The following is a 22,618-nucleotide window of genomic DNA, read 5'->3' on the forward strand; positions in this document are numbered from 1 at the left end:
TGAGGACTGAGGGTTAATTTGATTAATTTAATAAAGTTAACTTAAGGCGCAGTTAGAGGTAAAGGGGGGCAGACTAAGGGGAATCTAAATCCTGGGGGCAGTGAAGATTAAGCCAGTACTTATTTATAAAAGTATGGTGTCAGTGTGCTGTGAACAGGTCTGTGACTCTATGAGGGGACTATGAGGTATCTGGGGGGTATGAGGCATATCTGGGGAGGATGGAGTGACATCTGGGGGTATAAGGCATATGTGGGGAGGGCAGTGTGGCATGTCTGGGGAGGACGGAGTGGTGTATCAGGGGGTATAAGGCGTATCAGGCACAGTGACGTGTGTGGGAGGCAGCGTGGCATATGTGGGAGGCAGCGTGGCGTGGCATATGTGGGAGGCAGCGTGGCGTGGCATATGTGGGAGGCAGCGTGGCGTGGCATATGTGGGAGGCAGCGTGGAGTGGCATATGTGGGAGGCAGCGTGGCATGTCTGGGAGGCAGCATGGCAAGCCTGGGCTCAAATGTGCATCACTTGGGGGGGGCTGGTTGGGAAATAAAGACAAGAAATGCATTTTATCAAAGTTTTTTTTATTATGCTGTTTGTATTTAATATAATTTGTTTATTAAATTATTTTAAATAAATGAAAAATTTACATTCTTTTTTTTTATCCGATTAATCGATTAATCGACAAAATAATCGGCCAACTAATCGATTATGAAAATAATCGTTAGTTGCAGCCCTAGAAATGTTTATGTTTTTCTACACAATTTTGTTCTTATTTTTTATGTATATTTCTAGCAGGAGGTGCAACTGAGTTGTTTGGGTACCTGTTTATACATTTTCTGTAAAAAAAATATACAGCCTTTATTAATTTTACATTGTTTTTAAGTTATTCTATAACTTTTTACGTTTTTAATATTTTTAATTATTTGTGTCTACTAGGTTTTATTTCTCTGTATTACTGCTTATGGTACCTATCTCAGAAGGAAATTGACAGGCCTTCTTGGAACCTTTTTATTTTTATTGCTTTAAGGATATCACACATATTACTCTGACGCCTGCTTTGAAAGCATATGCCCCAACATTTCAGTCATCCAAATCACACACCTGTGTTAGAAGTGTGGGTAAGGAAGGGGTGAGGTTTGAGTGGGTAGAACTAAAGTTGTGACTACCACTATCCTCACCCAAAGAGCCACCCTGCAGAGCTCAACTGCAGAGCGTCGCAAAGTGGCCACATGGGAGCTGCAGTGGAAATGTCTCTCTGTATAAACAGACTGCACAAAATTAACTTTTTTTCTATATATTTGCTAGCAATTGGCTAGCACACTGAAATCATGACATTTCTAGCATCTGTCACACACAGCAAAGTTGGAGACACTGGAATCAGGTACACCTCAAGGGTAACAATAACATTGTCAAACAAACCGAGGTCAGGATACCAGGAATCAAGATCAGCGGATAACAAGCCAAAGGATCAAACACGTAAGGACTGAAGAGGATAACGGGCACTGAGGGCAAGGATCATTAGAAACTGAGAGGTTTAAATAGGGACTGGAAAGAAGATGTGCGGAAATCAAAACATCACTCATCTTGTGTGTGGCATAGTCTCCTAGTATAAGGCCAGCAGTTTCGAGTGCTGGATATTTAAGTCATATTCTGGTGCTAAATATCAATAGGTCTTGAGATGACCATGTGGGAACTGTAATTAAGTCCTTAATCTACCGTCAGTGGACTGGTCAACCAAGATTCTCAATCTCCCCAACAGGCCATGACCACCACTGTACACAGGGCCGGCCCAAGGCAAAATGCCGCCTGGGGCGAATTTTAAAATGCCGCCCCCCCCCTTATCTACCCTTTCTCTCCCCCCGTCCCCACCCCCCTTGTACTTACCTTTCAGCAGTCCTGCGGCGAGTCTCCCTGTTTGGTCTCGGTGCGGGCTTGTAATGCTCAGCAAAGTGCCGCCCCTTCAAAAGTGCCGCCTGGAGCGGTTGCCCCACTCGGCTCCATTGTCGGGCCGGCCCTGACTGTACACATAATAGATAGTGGAACAGGTCACCTGAAAATTGGATTTGGCACACATACAAACAATCATGACTAAGTTATAAACCATGTTGATCAATCAGACTAATGAAAAACTTCTGTAATGGACAGGGTCCGACTGGGAAATAAAACCAGCGCTGGAAATAATTGAATACCAGCCCCATATTTCATGGTGCCATTTTTGGGCACACTGCACATGTCAGGTTCTGGACCCAGTATTTTTGTTTAGAATAGGGATAAACCCTGCATTTAAAGTATATTTGAATATCATGAATAAGATACATATGAAAACACATAGTTCCTAAAAATCACTGTGGCCTGTAACATCATGTAATAGGCCAAGACCAACTGAGAGAGTACCGGCATAGTTTGTATAATGCAAAAAAAAATAAATTTAAATAAATTACTGAAAACAGAGCTATTTAAAACATTGCAAATAAACTTGTGGCTCTCCTAACAACATTTTCAGCTAAAAATGTAAGGGGGACATGTATGAGGTGCATGGATTATCACAGAGAGTGAATGTATTGAAGTGTATATTATTAGAGTGGTTGTGTGCATGTGAGTTTATAGTTTTATATTGCGTGGGCATGTGTGTTTAAATGTATGGAGCGTGTGTGTATATATGCATGTGTGTTTATATATGTATGTATTTATAAGTGTAGGGTATTGGAGGAGCTGTGTGCATATGTATGCGTAAGTGTTTAATGTTAGAGTGGTGTGTTTATGTATATATGTGTAATTGTATGTATATGTTGTGTATACATGTATTTGTAAAGTGTTAGTGAGTATACGCTCACTGGCCACTCTATTAGGTACATTTTGCTAATACTGAGTCGGACCCCCTTTTGCCTTCAGAATTGCTTTCATTCTTCGTGGCATACCTTTTATCCGGCCCTTTAAAGCTGCCCTCCTTGGATGACAGGGGCTCACAGCTTATATCTCTGGTGTTCGCATGATTTGTGAGCAGCCTCGCTTTTAAAGTACACCACAGTGTTCCTGCCTCCCCCTGCCAGTCCAAAATTATTCACAAAAGGCCAGTCCAACCTGGACTATCACAGTCCTTGTCAGATCAGCCCTCTGTGAACAATGCAAGCAGAAACACAACAGTATAACAGTCTGTTCCTGCTTTGCCAGTCAGCACCTGAGCAGTAAACTAAAGTTCAAACCTAATTTTAAGTAAGCTATTTTAACTTCTGAACGGGTGGCAAGAAAAAACAGTTCCTACATCTACTAGGCTGCAGGGTAACTAAAATATACATTAAAAACCTCTACGATGTTTTCCATTCCTAAAAGGCTAAAATACATCAAGTTTCGAATGAAGAAGTAGGTAGTACAAGACAGTTTGGTAATTTGGCTGTTATTGTCATGGTAATTATAAAATGTAATTTTTGATTGTATAGAATAAGTAATGCTATGCTTTGGGCATTGAGGAAAGTTTTTGGCCATACTTCATTCCCATACGATTAAACAATGTTAGCCGTTGGGGTGATGAATAATCATACATCCATATGACACTTAAATCAGAAATGGCATAAAGCCTAGGCTTGCTTCAAAGTCTTTATGAAAATGGCATTTAGCAGTATGATCATTTAGTTGTAAGGGAGTAGCTCCATTTCTAATACGTGGGCTTCTCCAATTGGGTGATTTGGGCCACTACCAAAATGTTTTGTTCTTTTGTTGTACTTGCAATTTCACATATAGCCACTGGGTGTCTAATAACAATGACTTGTTGTAGAGCTTAATCCTATAGGGCCTTTAATGAATCCATTTTTTCACAAATTTGTGTTGGTCAGCACTGGGCAGTGTACACTGAACTGGTTGTCTGCCAAATTTGTTTTAGACACCACTATATTAGCACTTGGCTGTGCTTGCTTATTGGACCAAACGTTGGCAGGCTGTATTCTAAATACATTTTGAATTGGTTACATTGAGTTCTAGTTGTGTTTTTTTATAATATAAAAATGTTATAATAAAGAAAATGAAATAAGGCAAGCATCAGCATGGGGTATCTATGCATGCCTGAGTTTACACATTATTATTGATTACCACTGTAACTGGGTTCAGTGGGGCCAGTGCAGAACAGGGTGGGATTCTTATAGCAGAAGCACAGCATTTTTTGAAGTGACCTTTTATTTAAACTATGTTAGGATCATGATTGTTTAAAGAAATGAACAGCAGATATTAACAATTAAACATCTGATATGTAGAAAAGTTACTTTTTCTTAAATCGTCAACGCAGTATTTTTTAAGCTGTTCTTCATTTTGTTTAAAAGAAGCATACAAACATTAAAGAGGAAAGTTGTCGTTATGATGGGGTGTTTGCTTTCTTTTGGCAGTTCAAAAACCTAACCTATAAAGAAGGTTTAGGCCTACCCTGTTGTGGTCCCATAAAAGTCCCACCTAACAGCTTGTAAAAGTCTTTAGTCTTCAAATGAAATATACCACTGAATTCAAAAGGATAAACTTAGTGTTATATAGGACACATAGTGCTATTCCTTATGTAAGAGTTGATTTCCCAAAAAAGGGAAATCCAAACATCCAGCTTCATAGTATTCTTTTATTTTCCAAATTAACGCTTTTATTTTCGCTGCCGGTTGACATTTACCAGAACCCAGTGTGATTTAGTAACCTTGAGCATACTGTGCACTTTAATTTGTCAATTTGGGAAATTAATTTGTGGAAGAATGAGTCAAAGTCAGAGGTCAGGCAGTTGGAGTACAGACCTGCTGACAGGTTGACTGTCCATGGGGGGCTAATGAGAACACACCACCAAGTGAACGGAACAAAGGCAGACAGATTACACTGCTCCGTTTGTTGACTAGAATCAATAACATAAGGCGGTTGTAGTTGCATTTCAACTATGGTCTTAACCTCATGCTGCTCATTCGGTATTCCTTCTGGGTAGAACATTTTTATTGATTTTATGTCGTGAAATGAGGGCAGTTAAATTTTGTCCAAGAGTTCTAAACTTTTTTGCAGGCTCTGTTTGAGGTAACGTGTTAAATAGGCAGTTGCTAGACGTACAAATAGGTGACCGAGCACAATTCAAATTCTGATTCATTACAGGTACTAGACAAAGTTTTTAGCCATATCATTTTCAGAAAGGTGTACCCTCTAATATTCTAATATAATATCTATAAAGTATTGCAACTGTAAGTAACTGTGAGTAATTCCCTACACATGGAACTACTTAAATTGGGAACACTTTTACAATAGTTCTTTAACAGAAAAACATTAAATACAGTTTTTTGGACAACATAACCACAACTTGCATTCCAAGTTATGTTGACAATAACCATCTTTTTCCATGTGGATTTTTATTTAAAAAATTGCATACTACCATATTTTCTTGATTATAAAACGACTCTGATTATAAGACAACCCCCAAAAATTGGAATATTAATTTAGGTAAAAAAACCCAGAATATCTACCAGAAGACTACTAGAAAACTATCCGATAGGGAAAATGTTTTACTAGTAAATATTAATTCACATGTAAACTAATTTGTCATATTTAATAAAAACTATGATTGAGAAAATGCATTTCTTGTTTTTATTTAATTTTATTTAGCAACCTGCCCCCCCCCCCAGTTATGCACATCTTCCCCCAGGCTTGCTACTCTGCCCCCCCCAGATATGCCTTATAATCCCTTAAATGCCACTCTGCCTCCAAGATAAGCCTTATACCCCTCTATATGTCACCCTGCCCCTCATATATGCCTTATACCCCTATATGTCACTCTGCCCCCCCAACTTACCAATGCATCCCCAGACTTGCTTCCGTGCTCCAGACTCCCTGGTGTCTAGTGGCAGCAGCTGGTGGACGTCAGTGCGCTGTCCGTGCTGCTGGCTGGCACTTCCGCGAGGGCTTCTATGATTGAGCAACAAAAAGGTCATGCCCCAGCGGAACAGACTGGCTGAAGCTAAAGTTGTCTGCGCGCATTGCACAGATGTTCACCGGCTGCCAGAGAGGAGGATCCAGGCCCTCTGCAGCGCTGTGACTGCAGCCTCCACTTCTGCCCGGCACCTCTGCTGGGGCTTCAATGATGGAGCACTAGAAGGTCATTTCATGTCGCCGCTCGGTCATCATGCAGATGTCCACTGGCTGCCAGAGAGGAGGATCTAGGTCCCCTGCAGAGCTGCGGGGCATCAGGATCTTAGTCTTATAGCCAGACCTCTATTTGAATAAAAGACGAGGAGCAAATGCTCTGAAAAAACCCTGTCTTGTATTATAATACAGTATTATTACTGTAAGACAAGCTTATTGCACAAGTAAAAAGAAGCAGTCTTCCAGAGATTTGAGACTGGGACAGAGGTTCAGTGACCCTAACAATACTGCAAAAGCACTACGTCAGTGGTTGAAGAGAATCATTAAAATGTCTTGGAATTGCCTAGTCAAAGCCCAGACCCCAATCCAATTGAGAATCTGTGGTATGACTTAAAGATTGCTAAACACCGGTGAAACCCATTCAACTTTAAGGAGCTAGAGCAGTTTTGCCTTGAAGAATGGGCAAAATCCCTTTTAATTCCATGCAACAAAATAGGAAAAATTCCAATACTTTTGTAAGGCACTGTATAACAAAAGAATTTGACTTAAAGAGATAACAGGTGAGGAGGGCCCTGTACACTCTCTTGCAATAAACACATTTTTGGGATTGCTCCAGAAAAAACAAACACATGAGAAGTGTTTGGGAGTTACCGTAGACAACAAACAATGTACAATTGGGTCAATTTACTAAAAGGGGAATAGACGGGAGAGTTTTGTTTCAGCTCCTATACATTATGAAGGCCCATCCCTGATATGCTTCTGCTGCAGGAAGAGCTTGGCTAGCGCTGGATAATACATAGTTAAATCAGTGAGATTTATCCAACGTCTCATCACCTATTAATTTATGCATTATACACTATACAGGGCCACCTCAGCCTTTCTATATACTAATGTTGCCTCTTCATAATGAATAACAGTACTTCCATGACCATGATATTCTTTAGGAGTGGCAAAGGACACATTGTCCAACCACAGACAGCAAGGCAGTTCGTCAATTACAATAAAGCCAATCACTTTCGGAGAGAAGAGGATTCCAAATAGGTGTGTGTAATAAACCATAAAATGGTCAGTCTGCAGTTGTGTACGTATATATAAATTCCCTCTAGTGACTACACAGAAATACCTCTCAATGTTTCAAACATTATTGACCTTATTTGCATGTGCCTACCCAGAATCCCGTGTGGTTGTGGCAGCACAATGGGATTTCTGAGGGAAAAAACAAGCCTTCTGGCTTGTCTGGTGTCTGTAGATGAGTGTTTAATAATACTCCTACTACCCCTTTTAAGTGGAAGGGTTTTCCATCACCTTTACCCACCATAACTTTTGTTATTGGTGTCTCAAACAGACAGAGGCTTTTTGAGGTAGAGTGGTTGTAATTGTGGCTAGGGGAAATGCATAAACTTGAATATGATGAGTTAATATATCGCGTCTCGGCCTTTTCGCTAAGATCAAGTGTAGTTCCCCTTGTGGTGGGGGGGGGAATGACACTGGTCCTCTGGCCTTAGGGTTCGGGAAAGCAATGGAGCCTGAGGTGGAATTGCCCCAGCAGAAATGTGGTATTGCACGCCACTGCACACGGTGAGCGCACGTTCTCACTGGCGGCCTACCAGCACTACCTTTTCCCCATGTACCTTGTGGTCTTGGGGTTAAGATGATTTATTTTTGAATCCGGCAGGCCATCAATGGCCTGTCCTTAAATTATTTTTCTTTAATTTATATAATCACGTTGTTTTTTACACGAGTGCCTATTAATTTCCCCGTTTTTTCTCACGTTTTTTTAAATTCACGGCTTGGCCCCCACGATTCTTTGGCACACGTTTTTGTAACCACGTTTTGGACACTGTTTTCTTTTTAGAGGCAGTGAAGCCTGGACTTTGCTGGAGGAGGATTGGGAGCCTTCTGGCCCCTTCCTCTCTTCAAAAAGGCCAGCAAGGAGTCTCACTCTTCGGGGTGAGACTCAAGATCCTACCCTCCCGTGGGGGGGGGGTGGAATTTGTCTGTATCGTCTGTATCGTAGTCTGGCTTCTGCTGCCTTTGCGCACAGTTGCGGCACCCAGGAGCACGCCCCTCGGGCTCCAAAAAATTTTTTTAAAAAAAATGATGAGTTAATATATAAAATGTAATTGTGTAATTTAAAATATTGTGCAATTGTGGAATTCAAAATAATAACAAAGCACTTACTTTACAAAAAAACCATTTTTGCACAGTTAATCAGTTTAAATGAACTGGAATAGATGTCTTATTGGCACAAACTTTCAATATTAAAAACTAGTTCTAACCCCTATAAAACAGAGACACTTAGCAAGAAAAAAGGAACAGAGGGTCTGAGTGCCAAAAAGGGGCATTTGGAAGGTTCATGTACTGCAAAGGGCAGAAAAATAGAAGCACCACTGAAAGAAAATTAAAAAATCATGCAAAAAGAATATCAATTATTGCATATAATACATATAAAACTAATAATTAGTTACATAGACAAAGTATGGAGAGCAATGTTTTCATTTAATATAGCTTCCCACAGACTTTTTGGTTATGTTCTTGTGTTTGGAAATTGTTCTGGCTATTTTTTTTTAAGGGACGGTTTACTGTCCCTGACCGCCTCACTAAGGAAGAATGCACATTACAGTATTTTGTGAATACACTGAAATCATTGAGAGCACTTTCTGTCCATGCGCACAAAGGTCTGAACGCTGGAGCTGACTGTGGTAAGTATATCATGGGCAGGGGGATATGTTTGGCTGAACACATCTCATTCACTTAAAATAGCTGGGGGCAGTGGAAGGGGCAAATACGTATGGGGGTTCTGCAGAGTCCTCCACGCATTTGCAAATGGAACACAATGTAAATTTAAAGGGATTGTGCAAGGATTATTTTGTACATTTGAAATCATTTTTCCCCATAGCATGTCTAAATAATCCTTTATAAAACAGACAATGTGAGTTGGATCAGTAAATTAGAAAGCGGCAAATTATGGTCGAACATAAGGTACCAAAATGCTCTGGTCTTCAGGGTACAGAATACCTGTGATCATGAAACAGTAAAGAAAATGAATCTTGATATATTAAAGGGTGAGACAGTGACATTTCTAATTTAAATATGTGCCATCTATCTATTTTTCTTTCTATCCCAATTTGAATGCCTGGTGTTGGGCATTCCTCTAGCCATGTAATGGGTTCAAAATACCAAGGATTTATATGTTGCCTTACTTAGTCATAAAGAAATATAAATTCTCTGGGTGGATAAACAGATATCAGTAAAATGCGATTTACCTCATTAAAAGTTTTATTAGATTTCATTCTGAATTTAGAATGTAATCTCTCTGAATTTGTCCCAGGGGTTCCGAGTCACTCTCCTTTTTCTCTGGGGCAGAGTGTTTAGCCATGCCCAACCGATTTCCCTCCAAAACCCTTTTAATGCTATGTGGTTTGTGTCAGTTTAGCTACTAGAAGCTGCCAATCCCTGGAAGGAAACACTTCCATTAAACTAAAGGAAGTACTTTTCTGGAAGTCTAATTCTGGAACGTTCAACCATGATGTCTCTAAATATTTGTGCGAATGGACTTGCTGGGTAAGAGATTTAAATTAAATAACTAACTGCAAAGTTTATTAATACATTTTCTAAACAAATTTATCTATTTGTACTTGAGCAATTAATGCAAACAAACCAATTCTGATTCGCTTTCTTTTTTTGCCTTTCGTTATCAAAGTTGTGATCTCTTTCCCCAGTCATGACATACAAACATATTGGGTTTAGTGGTTGTTATAGAAAATGAAAGGTTTGGCAAGTTGCCAAAATTCCAGATGGCAGTAAGAAACACCACTTGATTTTCCTGCAGCTTTTTATATTATGTTGATTTTATGGTAATGTTAGGATGGTGTAATGTAAATAAAGCTGTGTTTTCTTAACTGGACAAAGGTATGTCTGGTTTTGGATAGAGGATGTTTTAATATACATTATGTGTATTCGCATATCTATTCATTAATCATGAATAAGATTTTTAATAAAGGATTATGGCATTTGTGGCAATTATGGCATTTAGAAGTGCTTAATTCCCTTATTAAAAATATATTTCTGTTTTTAAAGGGACATTCCATCCTTGCAATTTAGTGCATATGATAGTTGAGCATCACCATTACATTGCATTTGAACCTGACCCCCAGTTTTTAATAGTTTAGGTTGAGAAATGACTTGCGTCCATCAAATTCAACCCTTTTCCTATTCCTTGTTTACCGCTGTTGATCCAAAAGAAGCCAAAAAACCCTTATGTCAGCAATTTGAAATTGTGCTTTCAATGGGGGAAAAAATCCTTCTTGACTCCAAGTGCCAATTAGATTTCTCCTTGGATTGACAAGCACTAAATAAATATTAATTCCTATACTATCATACATAGTCCTCTATGTTCAGCCTCATTAAAAAAGTATCCAGGCCCCTTTTAAAGGCATCTAATGTATTTGCTAGCACCACCTCTTCAGGCAGTGAATTCCATACTTTTATTGTCCTTACTGTAAAAAATCCCCTCTGCTGTCGTAGACTAAATCTCCTTTCTTAAAGTCTTAGCGGGTGACCTCTTGTCCTTTGTAATGTTCCTATTAATGAACAGGTCTTTAGAGAGCCCTTTGTATGGGCCCTGTACATATTTATATAACGTTATCATATCCCCTCTAAGATGCAGTTTCTCTAATGTGTACACATTTAACTTTTCTAGCCTTTCTTCATAACTAAAGCTTTCCATTCTACTTATTAGTTTTGTGAACGTTCTCTAGTTCCATAATGTCTTTTCTAATAAATGGCAGACATAATTGAACTGCATATTCAAGGTAGGGTCTTACCATGGACCTGTAAAGAGGCAGAATAATATCTTCCTCCCGTGAATCAATACTTTTTAATACACGCCAATATCTTTGCCTTTACAACCGCTAGCTGGCACTGTGCACTACTGCTAAGTCTATTGTTTACAATTACTCCCAAATCTTTTTCATTAGTAGATTTCCCCCAGGAAACACTATTTAAATGATACGTTGCATATTTATTATTATGCAGAAAATGCATAATTTTACATTTGTCTACATCGAATCTCATTTGCCATTTATCAGCCCGGTTTATCCAAATCCTCATGTAGTGAAGACACATCTAGTTAAACCTTTATTACCCTACCCTATTTTGTGTCATTGGCAAACATTGAAACCTGGCTGCCTATGCTCACTCATTAATAAACAAATTAAAAAGAAGCGGACCCATATCTATATTTCTACTCACTTCTTCATAGAATGCAAATGTTAGTTTGACAAGAACTGTCTTTCACAAAGACCATGTTGGCTCCTGCTAATGAAATTCCTGTTCAAGATGAAATTTTGAATATGTTCCTTTAGTAACCCTTTAAACAGTTTCCCCACCCCAGATGCTAAACGTACAGGTCTGTAATTGCCTGGCTGCGATTTTGATCCCTTTTTAAATATGGCCTGAAGTAAAAGATATTTATCTATCTAAAATAATGGTATCTATGTAAAATAATGGGGGGGGGCAAGAGAATATTCTTGCCTGGGGTGCCACTTCATCTAGGATTGGCCCTGGGTGCCACTAAAATGAAGGTGATACAAGTTGAATCTGAAAGTAGGAGGGGCTGAAAGGGGTCACGTTGAAGAGTTGGCCAAGTCAGCATAAGTGAGTGGTGTGTTTGAATGTGTGTCTAATTATGATAGCATGTGTAGAGGTATGTTGTGTTGTGAACATGTGGGGTTTTTTCGGGTATGTTAATGTGTATCTGGATATGTGATTGTCTGACTGGTTATGTGTGTGTCTGTTTGAGTGTTTGTTTCTATGGTTATGTGTGTCTGTCCCCGCCGACTTACCAGTGCATCCCTTTACTTGTGACCTGTGCTTCAGACTGGCGTCTAGTGGGGCAGCTGGTGGAGGTCGCCAGTACTTCTACCGGGGCTTCTATGAATGAGTGCCGCCATCACATGACCTTCCGGTGCTCCACCATAGAAGCCCCGGCGGTAGTGCTGGCAGCAGTGGAGGCTGTCTGTGTGCATTCCGCAAACGTTCACCGGCTGCCGGATGCACACCGGAAGGTGATGTGATGCCGACGCTCCGTCATCGAAGCCCCCAGAGGAAGTGCCGGCAGCAGCAGAGGCTACCAGAGAAGAGGATCCACGTCACCTGCAGCCCTGCGGGGGATCTCAATCTTAGTCTTGTAGTCAGACCTCTATTTGAAGTCTGATTAGAAGACGACCTTGAGTATAAGACAAGGGGTATTTTTCAGAGCAAATACCTTGTCTAATAAATACATTTTTTTTTACAAGTAGGCCTCAAAAATATTCAATAGAGTAAACACATTGTAGCCTTTCATTTTATGGTTTTAATAGTTTTAATTAATTATTATTAATAATTTTATGCCATATCAAGTGGGCTTAATGTATTATTTAAGTGTATATATTTAATGTATGCAGCTAGTAATACTTTGGCATTATTTCTAAGCTGGAGATAGTGGATAATCTTGTACCTGATTTCACAGGATGCCTAACAAATGGATTGATGTTTGGTTTGCACACACTTAGATACAGTTGTTACAGTTTACAGTTGTGTATATATATTGTTGCAATTGATATTGGTGGCAGCTCACACTCACAGCTTCTAATAATATAGTCCATCTGGGTTCTATATTCTGGTTTCTGCTGTTCATTTTTTTCAAAGGAATTTCAATCTATTTGGAATGTCAGAATGCATCAATTGAAAAGTCCACCTTGCAGCTGGACACTTTGTACATTTCATCAATGTGGGGTTTTTGGTTTCTTTTTAGTAATTACTTGGCTGATATTCCTCATGTATGCAAACTGTTAAATAACCCTGGGTAATAATTTGACGTAGAAGGAAAAAATATGGCAAATCTCCATATTTTTCCTTACGGTTTGTTTAACAAACATAATATTTGTTTAGGTTAAAATATTGTCAAGACATAACTTTTTTTTAAAGTTAATAAAAATATATTTTGCTGAAAACTTATATAAAATCCAGTGCCTTTTGATATGTCTGGGTTTCTTTTTCATGAATCTTTGTTGATGTTCCAGTGTAGTGGAAATAATCAATCCCTTAAGGTAGGGGTAAAGTCATAAAACATCCATTAAGGCCCACCTGCATGGCACCCATGTAGTGAATGGGAAAATCTTGAGCTGTAATGAGATTTATTGCCCCTATAAATTTCTAAAAAAAATAAACACATTTGCCTTAGCTTTGCACCAGGTTTTTTTTTTCATTTTAGCAATTTAGAAAATAAGGCCTAGAAGGGGAGCAGCTCCTTGTCACAGCCTTTGAGGTGCAGTCCAGTCTAGACTTAAATGGAAGTCATTAATAATGCTACTGACTTCTGCACAGAACTAAACCAATTATATTGCTTGCATGCGTAATATACCTACTACAACATATAAGAGATACATTCTATTTTATTTACAATTAAATGTATCTCAAACTAACACTTCAATGTAGTAATGGTGCCAATGCTGCCTCACTGTGTTTTCATTGCCAACTGATTTTGAGCCGATCTGTTTTTGATACTCGTTAAAGATATAGGCGCTCCAGAGTGAACCAGTTCACTATTCATTGACCTCCTACTTTAAAAAAAAAAAAATTATTGCTTTAAAATAAGATGTTCTATGGTTGTACACATGACCCCTACTGCTCTTTGACTTTCCCTAAATTAGACCACTAACTGAAGTGGGGAGAGTTGCACCTGTAATGCATTAGTCTGTGGGTATGTGTTTAGGTTAAATATAGTTAACAGTGCACAGAGCAAAGCCACATGGTTTGCATGGCATAACACGGAAGGTCTCAAGGCTCAATAAAATGAACTAGCATCCTAGTTGGTATAATGCGTGTGGCTGCCAAGGCCTGTCAAATAAATTGTTAGTGAATTCTTTATGTTTTCTTGTTAATTATCTCTTAAAGTTTTGGAAAACCGAAAGAGAGAGGCAGAGACAGGGAAAAGGAAATGCCTGTTCACACTGTCTAGTGAAAGAACAGGTAAAGCCTTGCCAAATGTATTTTACACATAGAGAGGAAATGACAGATTATCTTGATTACGTCTGGATCATTGGTTACTCAGTGTTCCTGATATTTATCCATTTAAAAAAAAAGTATAATAAATAGAACGGTATTATTACATAACAGGCTTTTGCAGAATAATAGCATAAATTAAACTAAGCTATTTAATCATTTCTTAATAAATCAAAGTATAATCAGTTAAAATGTTGAACTGTTACTTGTCTGTTGTGATGTAGGTTTGTAAAGATTTAGTTTTAGGGAAGAGGCCAAGGTGTCTTTAAAAAGGCCAATTCCACTAAACAAATGTAGAATGTCGTTGAGGTGACATTGATGCCTTCCATTATGTGAGAAACAAGGTAGACCATGGCATCATTAAGTAATCGACTATAAAATGTGTTTTGCTCAATAAGCCAGACTCTGTTTCACCTTCTATAAACCAGTTTATTGTGCGTTATTCAAATTTTCTCTTACGAAGCTACATTAAGGACTAATGGAAAAACTTGGATAAGTAGGCATACAAGATGAGGCCATACTCTGATAGTTTATCCCATTCTATATCAAGGGTCTGCCAGAATAAATGCTATATGCCAAAATATTGATGTAGGGTCTGGCCCTGTGTTCCTACTTATCCCAAAAAATTATCTTTGACTAAAAGCAAAACCTGAAGTGAAAACATTTGCTTGAGTAGGACCTCCCCAATAATACAAAAGACATTGGTCTATAAATTGTGAAGCAGAATGTGCCTTATTAGAGAAAGAGTTAATCATTTTTACATAGTTTAGACATCTGAATCACGAGAAACTTGCCTTTCTAGCTTTGCTTATAGCTTAAAGATTATGTTTCACTTGGCAAATGGCCATACTTAATCACTCATTTAAGATAGTTATGCAATGTAGACCCATTGTGTGATACAGATCAAAATGGTTGATCAGCATTTTGCTTTATTTGAACAGCAATTCTACACTAAAGTAGTGGGTGTGTATTTAACTGCCAATGTACAGGATTTGGTAAAACAAAAATCACAGAAAGCATGCTTCTGTAATGTCTTCTTGTATCATATATAAATATATATTCTATTGTTGCATATTTGTCACACTTAAATGCTTCAGCTCATCCAACTAATTTTAATAGAAGACAAAGTGAGTACACACAAAATGCAGCTTTTAAACAATGATTTTTAGAAGAAAAAAGCTATCAAATGTCTGCCTAGGTATCCAAGTATGTGTTTATGTATGTTAGTGTGTGTGTCTGGGTATCTTAGTGTGTGCCTGGGTATGTAAGTTTGTCTGCCTGGGGGTGTTAGTGTGTGTCTGCCTGGGCATTTTATTGTATGTCTGCCTCTGTATGTTAATGTGTGCTTGCCTGTGTATGTAAGTGTGTCTCTGCCTGAGTATGTTATCGCCTTAGCGTGTTTCTGGGTATATATGTAAGAGTTCTATAGTACTAGGAATAATATTTTTTTTATTAAATGTTTTAATTAAACCTGTAAAATTGAGTGGAAGAGCACCTTTAATTCTGTTTTTCTAAATACACAACAAAAACATGTTGGCCATAACATAACTCCTTTTTACTACAGCTGCCACGTAAAGTGTCACGGTAACCAACTGAGGCTGAGGACACATTGGGGTAGGACACATGACTGATTCATGGGCACAGGGTGACCTAGACATAAGACTGGGCAGGCAGGCAAAGAGTATCCCCATGAATCGGTCTTGGCCCCCATCCCAAACTAAAACCTACCCCCACGTGTCCTCAGCCTCAGGGGCTACCCGTGACATATGGTAGCAATTGAACTGAGGCTTGTTGTCAGTGCTATGCTCATTTTAGACTTGCTCCACCTAAACATTATGTTTATGGTTTAAATGAGGGCAAGTGTCTTTTTTACCTAGATTCACCTTGGATGTAAGACACCCTGCTAATGATCTCAAGATATCCTTGCACCTTAAAAATTCTTGCACTTGATTAAATATCAGTAACATTATAATTTAATATTTGTAATTTACCGACAGTATTTCCCAAGGTAAGAAATCTCTGTAATAAATTTGGGTACAAATTATATAAGCGGTGTTTTGTGACATTAATCTTTTGTATTCAAACCTGTTTATTCAGACAAGTTAGTACAAGTAAGTGAAAAGAGACTGGAGCAGGTTTTGTTCCCATAGCTACTGACATTTTGACACCAAACTGAATGTGATTCAAGTATTTCTTGAATTTATGTTTGCAAAAAAATGTAATGTAACCTAACAAATGTTTAAAATAGAGTAAACTACTATGGTAGCTAGTTTTGAGGTCCTGTGATACAATTGATTGTACCGCGGACAGGTCAATTCACTTAAATGCCAATGCACAAGCTAGTTGCCTAAAAATGTTACGTTCCAGTAGCAAACATGCACAAGTTGGACAAAGGTAAATCTGGCAAAGTAGACCAAGGGTTTAATTGATCATTGCTGGATGGACCTCAAAGGTGCTTGGATGTACCCATCTCACTATACCTAGGGGGACCATATGTCCCGGATTGCCCAGGACAGTCTAGCATTGGGACATTATGTCCCATCTCCCAGGCAGCCTCATTGTCCTTGGGTGGCACTTTACATTGAAAATTATTGAGTGGGGTGGGTTTCATTCATTTTCAGACGGACGTAAAGTTTACATCTGGCTGAAAAAGAATTGAACTCACCCACTCAGTAATCTTTGTGGGCGGCGCTGGTGCACCAGTGGGAGCCGCAAGTGCACCAGTGGGAGCCGCAAAACCAACAAAATGACAGGCTGTGTGGAGGGATCGAGTGAGGCTAGGCAAACTGGGACCAGATTGGCACTGGGAAGTTGTAAGTGAACCAGGTTGACTGTTAGATGACAAAGTGGGCACTAGGAATGTGTTAGGGGACAAGGCCGACAATGGGAAGCTGTTTTTGGGACAAGGCCGACAATGGGAAGCTGTTTTTGGGACAAGGTAGGCAATGGGAAGCTGTTATGGGACAAGGTTGGCACTAGGAAGCTGTTTTTGGGACAAGGTTGGCACTGAGAAACTGTTAGGGTGACAGTTTGTATTTGTTAGCTATTTTTGGGACAACGTTGACACTGATAAGCAGTTAGGGCACAAGGTGGGCACTGGGAAGCTGTTAGGGGACAAGTTAGGAACTGGGAATCTGTTTCTGGTACAAAGTAGGCACTGGGAAGCTTTTCTTGGGAGATAAGGTTGGCAATGGGAAGCTGTTTTTTGGGATAAAGTTGGCCTTCGGAAGCTGTTGTGGGGGACAAGGTTGGAATTGGGAAGCTGTTTTGGGGACAAAGTTGACACTGATAAGCAGTTTAGGGACAAGGTAGGTACCGGGAAGCTGTTAAGGGACAAGGCTGGCAATGGGAAGCTGTTTTTTGGGATAAAGTTGGCCTTCGGAAGCTGTTGGGGGACAAGGTTGGAATTGGGAAGCTGTTTTGGGGACAAAGTTGACACTGATAAGCAGTTTAGGGACAAGGTAGGTACTGGGAAGCTGTTAAGGGACAAGGCTGGCAATGGGAAGCTGTTTTTGGGACAAAGTTGGCATGGATAAGCTGTTATGGGACAATACTGTTTTTTTTTTTACAAAGTCGGCAAAGGGAAGGTGTTTTTTGGGACATGTTTGGAAATGGGACCCTGTTTTTTGAAACAAAGTTGGCAATGGGAAAATAAATTATATTTATAATTTACTATATTAGTATTTTATTTTCAAGAATATATTTACACCAATATATCTTTAATTTATACATTAAGATTTTGTTGCAGTTTATTATACATGGTAAGTAATTTATACATGTTTTAATAGTCCCTGCTCATTGAGAAACAATAAAAAAGAGATGTCTAATATGTTTAGGAGGATGACCTTTTTATGTAGCTAGTGATTCCATAAATACTGAAAATGCACTGGTAAATAAGTTTTCACCAGTCCCAAGCATAACTTTGATGCAATGCCCTCTTCAAAGTAAGTGTCCCTGAATGGAATTTAGGAAATGTGGTCAACCCTACGTATACCAGTGTGACTTAATGTTGAGGGTAGGTAAGTTTGGGGATTTTCCTTTTCCTTTTTACTTTGTATTTAACCCCCCCCCCTATATCACAGGGCAGGGATGAGGGAAGGAGGATATCAAACAGGGTCCATGCACCTTAAAAGGGTATTCAATAGACTTGTGCGTTTGCTTTCCTAAAAAAAAATTTTTAATTAAAATTGCCTGTTTCGTGTGTGTTTTTTCGAACTAACGAAAACTAACTCCAAAAGTTACTCTGGGGAACATTTAAAAAAAAAAACTATAATATTGTGGTGGAAGTTCAGTCCTGCTCCACAGGGCTGCATGTACCCATCATCTGCCAGCGTTTGCCTGCTGAGGCCCAGTGCCCTACTACTGCTGCTGTTGCACCTGTTTGACCATTCCTACTCTAGGGGAATATTTTTTTTTTATTTCTAAAATATTGTGGTGCTGCATGCGCCTATCATCTGCCAGAGTCTGCCTGCCCAGGCCCAGTGCTCTACTACTCCTGCTGCACTTCTTTGACAGTCCTAACCCTGGGGAGAACCTTTTTTTAATTTTTATAATGAGTCCAGAAGGTGTCAGGGACCTCCTCTTTTTTGGAACACCCACGAATGTCATTCTAAATTAAAAAAAAAAAGCCCCCGAATTTCGTCTGAGCCGAATGACCAGGAAACAAAATTTGTTGCCTGAAAACAAACGCGGGAAAAACAAAATGAAAATTTTCGATTTTTCTAGCTGTGCACATGTCTAGTATCCAATGTATTTTTAACGCCTTTTTTCCCTACAAGCTAATGGCACCCAAAGGCTGCTTGGATGGACTTCATATTCTTTTCACTTTGAACTTGTATTCCCTTGTCTGAATCTCACAACATTTAAAGCCGCTAGTCCTCACAAGCTACTACTTTTTGAGTATTGGCATATGAGGGCATACCACTGGAGTCGAATCTAGTGAGTTGGGGTAAATCCTTCCTTCGCTCAACTTCTTATTGAATAGATCTGTGGTGCTTGGTATCGGTGGTGTTGTTTAGAAGTGGAAGCAAAGACTTTTAAGATTGTTCTCTGTGTTCTTTTTTAATATTTATCTGTTGACAGAAGTGTACCTTAGGGGGGCAGAGGTGTGGTCTGCCCCAGGTATCACCCATCAGGGGGGAGCCACTCATCAGGGGGTGCCTCCTACTGGGAAACCGAACTGCTGCATTACGCTGGCCAGCAGCTTACCACTGTGGAGCTCGCACACTGGTTCTTGCTTCCCCTGGGCAGAAAGGAGACTGTCCTCACACAATGTGTGAGCGCCACAGAGGTAAGCTGCGCACCCATGTTAGGCAGCTGTTGTGCCGCATAAACATTTACATGGCCCTAGCGCTGCTATGCCGGCCCTGGTGCCACATACAGGATCTGCCCTTTGTGCCAAATAATCTAAGAACGCCCCTGTTTGTTGATCTCTGTGTTTGACATTTTTCCTGCATAAATGAGAGTGGTAATCTTCAAAACTGATAGCTCTGTTAAAATTGTATTTTTTTTTTAAGTTTATAAATTACCGTATTGGGCTTATTTTCCCTACTTGAAAACAGCTATGATTTTTTTGTCACATATCCCACCCTATGTGTACAGTGTTTACCATTAAAATATTCACAAACATATACAATATACAAAAATGAAACCCACCTTTTTATACTATGGTAGTAGCCATTTTAAATACCTGTTTTCAGGACTTACATGATTATCCTCTTTTCCCGGGTCAGCAACGGTTAATTGGTACAGGAGCAACATAGTCAGAAACCAGGCCAGGTCAGCAAAGGTTAATCGGTACAGGTGCAACATAGTCAGAAGGCACACCGGGCCGCCAATGGTTAATCGGTACAGGTGCAGCGCAGTGAAAAGGCAGGCCGGGTCAGCAACGGTTAATCTGGAGCAGCATAGACAGAAGGCAGGCCAAACCAATGTCAGAACCAGTAATAATTAGGCTGGGGAAAAGGAATGGGGAAGGGTACTGGTGTAGGATTCAGGGACAGGCAGGGATCTAACAAACAAGAAAGCTGAGTTGTAGGAACAAACTAGACAACTGGATGGGAGTGGAATAGGGCCTTAAATAGTGTCCCAGAACCCCTAAAAATCTCCTGCCAAAAATATGTCGTGGCATGAAAGCATAGTGCCAGCTGGGCTGCTCAGCCGCCTTCTTCTGGCAGCTGTGGTTCAATGCGGGACTGCTGCTGGACGTCAAGAGATCCTTGCAACTTGGGGACCTCGTGGCCACTGCGGGCCAGCGGGTCCCTACCGCGGAGGTAAGTGGTGATTCTGACAGGAGGAGTCCCAACAAGCATTTTACATCTGTGTAATAAATGCAATAATTTTGTTCCGGACGAAACATTTTATGCGACACATATTTGACATATTCTGTTACCAAAATTCTGCCCTTGTCTGATAGGACAAACACCACTACTCCAACTGAGAACACAGTGCTGCAGAAGTCATGTTAATCAGTTTTGATTTCTAGAACCTGAGGGCAAAAAGAAATACAAGATTTTCAACAAACTGGTATTGCCATAACAGCTAGCCAGAAGGGCCCAAGTCCAGCTGGATGTAACATCTCCAAAACCTACTCCGACAACATTTCAGGTATCAAAAGAGGTCCACCCTGCCTGCCAGGACCATGCAGTAATTATTTCTAATCATGCTGTATTAGGCTGGTCAGTAAGAGTAAAAAATTAAGAAAACCGCTGTGGTACTCTGCAGAAGTGGCCAAAATCGTGAAAGACAAGAAGTTAGCCTTTCGTAGATACAAAAATACCCAAAGTGAGGAAGATAGACAGATCTATAAAATTAGGCAGAAAGAGGCAAAGAAAGTTATAAGATGTGCCAAATCACATGCAGAAGAGCGAATTGCCCTCTCAGTAAAAAATGGAGATAAAACATTTTTTAGATATATAAATAAGAAAAGGAAAGTTAAACAAGGATTAGTTAGACTAAAAACAAAAGGAATATATGTAGAAGAGGATAAAGGTTTAGGTGACTGCCTCAATGAATATTTCTGTTCAGTTTTTACAGATGAAAATGATGGAATGGGACCTCAGCTGGGAAAAAAGACTGAATCATTTGAAATATGTGAGTTTATCGAGGCGGAGGTTCTACTTCAGTTGTCTAAGGTAAAGACAAATAAGTCGATGGGGCCTGATGGGATACACCCCAAGTTATTAAAAGAGCTTCGGGGTGTACTAGCAAAACCGTTAACTGATATATTTAACGAATCATTGGTAACGGGAGTTGTCCCTGGGGATTGGAAAGTAGCGAATGTTGTGCCCATTCACAAAAAAGGCAGTAGGGAGGAGTCGGGCAACTACAGGCCAGTTAGTCTTACATCTGTAGTGGGGAAATTAATGGAAACAATGTTAAAGGAAAGGGTTGTTGAACATCTGAAGTCACATGGGTTTCAAGATCAAAAACAACATGGGTTTTCCTCAGGAAGATCTTGCCAAACAAAGCTTATTGATTTTTTTGATTGGGTGACTAAAGTAATTGATCAAGGTGGTGCTGTAGACATTGCGTATCTGGATTTCAGTAAGGCCTTTGACACTGTCCCACATAGAAGACTTATAAATAAACTGCAATCTCTGGGTTTAGATCCCAATGTTGTTGAATGGATTAAGGAGTGGCTGAGTGACAGACAACAGAGGGTTTTAGTGAATGGTGTATATTCAGAACAAGGTCTTGTTACCAGTGGGATACCTCAGGGATCTGTACTTGGACCCATTCTCTTTAATATTTTTATTAGTGATATTGCAGGAAAGGTATGTTTATTTGCTGACGACACAAAAATTTGAAACAGGGTTGATGTTCCTGGAGGAAGAAGCAAAATGGCAAACGATCTAGGAAAACTGGAAAAATGGTCAGAGCTGTGGCAATTGGCATTTAATGTAGATAAATGCAAAGTAATGCACCTGGGGCATAAAAACCCAAGGGCAGAGTATAGAATATTTGATACTGTCCTAACCTCAACGTGTGAGGAAAGGGATTTAGGGGTAATTATTTCTGAGGATTTAAAGGTAGGCAGACAATGCAGTAGAGCAGCAGGTAATGCTAGCAGAATGCTTGGTTGTATAGCGAGAGGTATTAGCAGTAGAAAGAGGGAAGTGCTCATGCCGTTGTACAGATCACTGGTGAGACCTCACTTGGAGTATTGTGTACAGTACTGGAGACCATATCTCCAGAAGGATATAGAAATGTTGGAGAAAGTGCAGAGAAGGGCTACTAAAATGGTTTATGGATTACAAGATAAACCTTACCAGGACAGGTTAAAGGATCTTAACCTATATAGCCTGGAAAAAAGACGGGACAGGGGGGATATGATAGAAACATTTAAATACTTAAAGGGAATCAACAAGGTAAAGGAAGAGAGTTTATTTAACCCCTTCGTGACAAAGGCTGATTTTACTTTTTGTACCCTTCGTGACAATGGCCGTTTTAACATTTCTGCGCTGCTCGTGTTTAGCTGTAATTTTCTTCTTTC

At 39.7% G+C, this 22,618-nt stretch overlaps 1 protein-coding gene across 1 annotated transcript in view; it reads left to right on the plus strand.

Moving 5' to 3' along the window:
* Positions 1-22,618, plus strand: part of LOC149283379 (delta-like protein 1) — an 87,147-nt gene that overhangs the window by 61,487 nt on the left and 3,042 nt on the right. The window contains exons 11-13 of the mRNA XM_089497613.1: positions 8,651-8,780; positions 14,017-14,091; positions 19,857-19,971. Coding sequence (XP_089353739.1) covers positions 8,651-8,780; positions 14,017-14,091; positions 19,857-19,971 — 320 coding nt within the window. The remainder of the gene's footprint in view (positions 1-8,650; positions 8,781-14,016; positions 14,092-19,856; positions 19,972-22,618) is intronic.

This window comes from Sceloporus occidentalis, unplaced genomic scaffold (genome assembly GCF_023333645.1).
Source record: "Sceloporus occidentalis isolate IW3139 unplaced genomic scaffold, rSceOcc1.0.p SCAF_105, whole genome shotgun sequence".
Classification (NCBI taxonomy): Eukaryota; Metazoa; Chordata; class Lepidosauria; order Squamata; family Phrynosomatidae; genus Sceloporus; species Sceloporus occidentalis.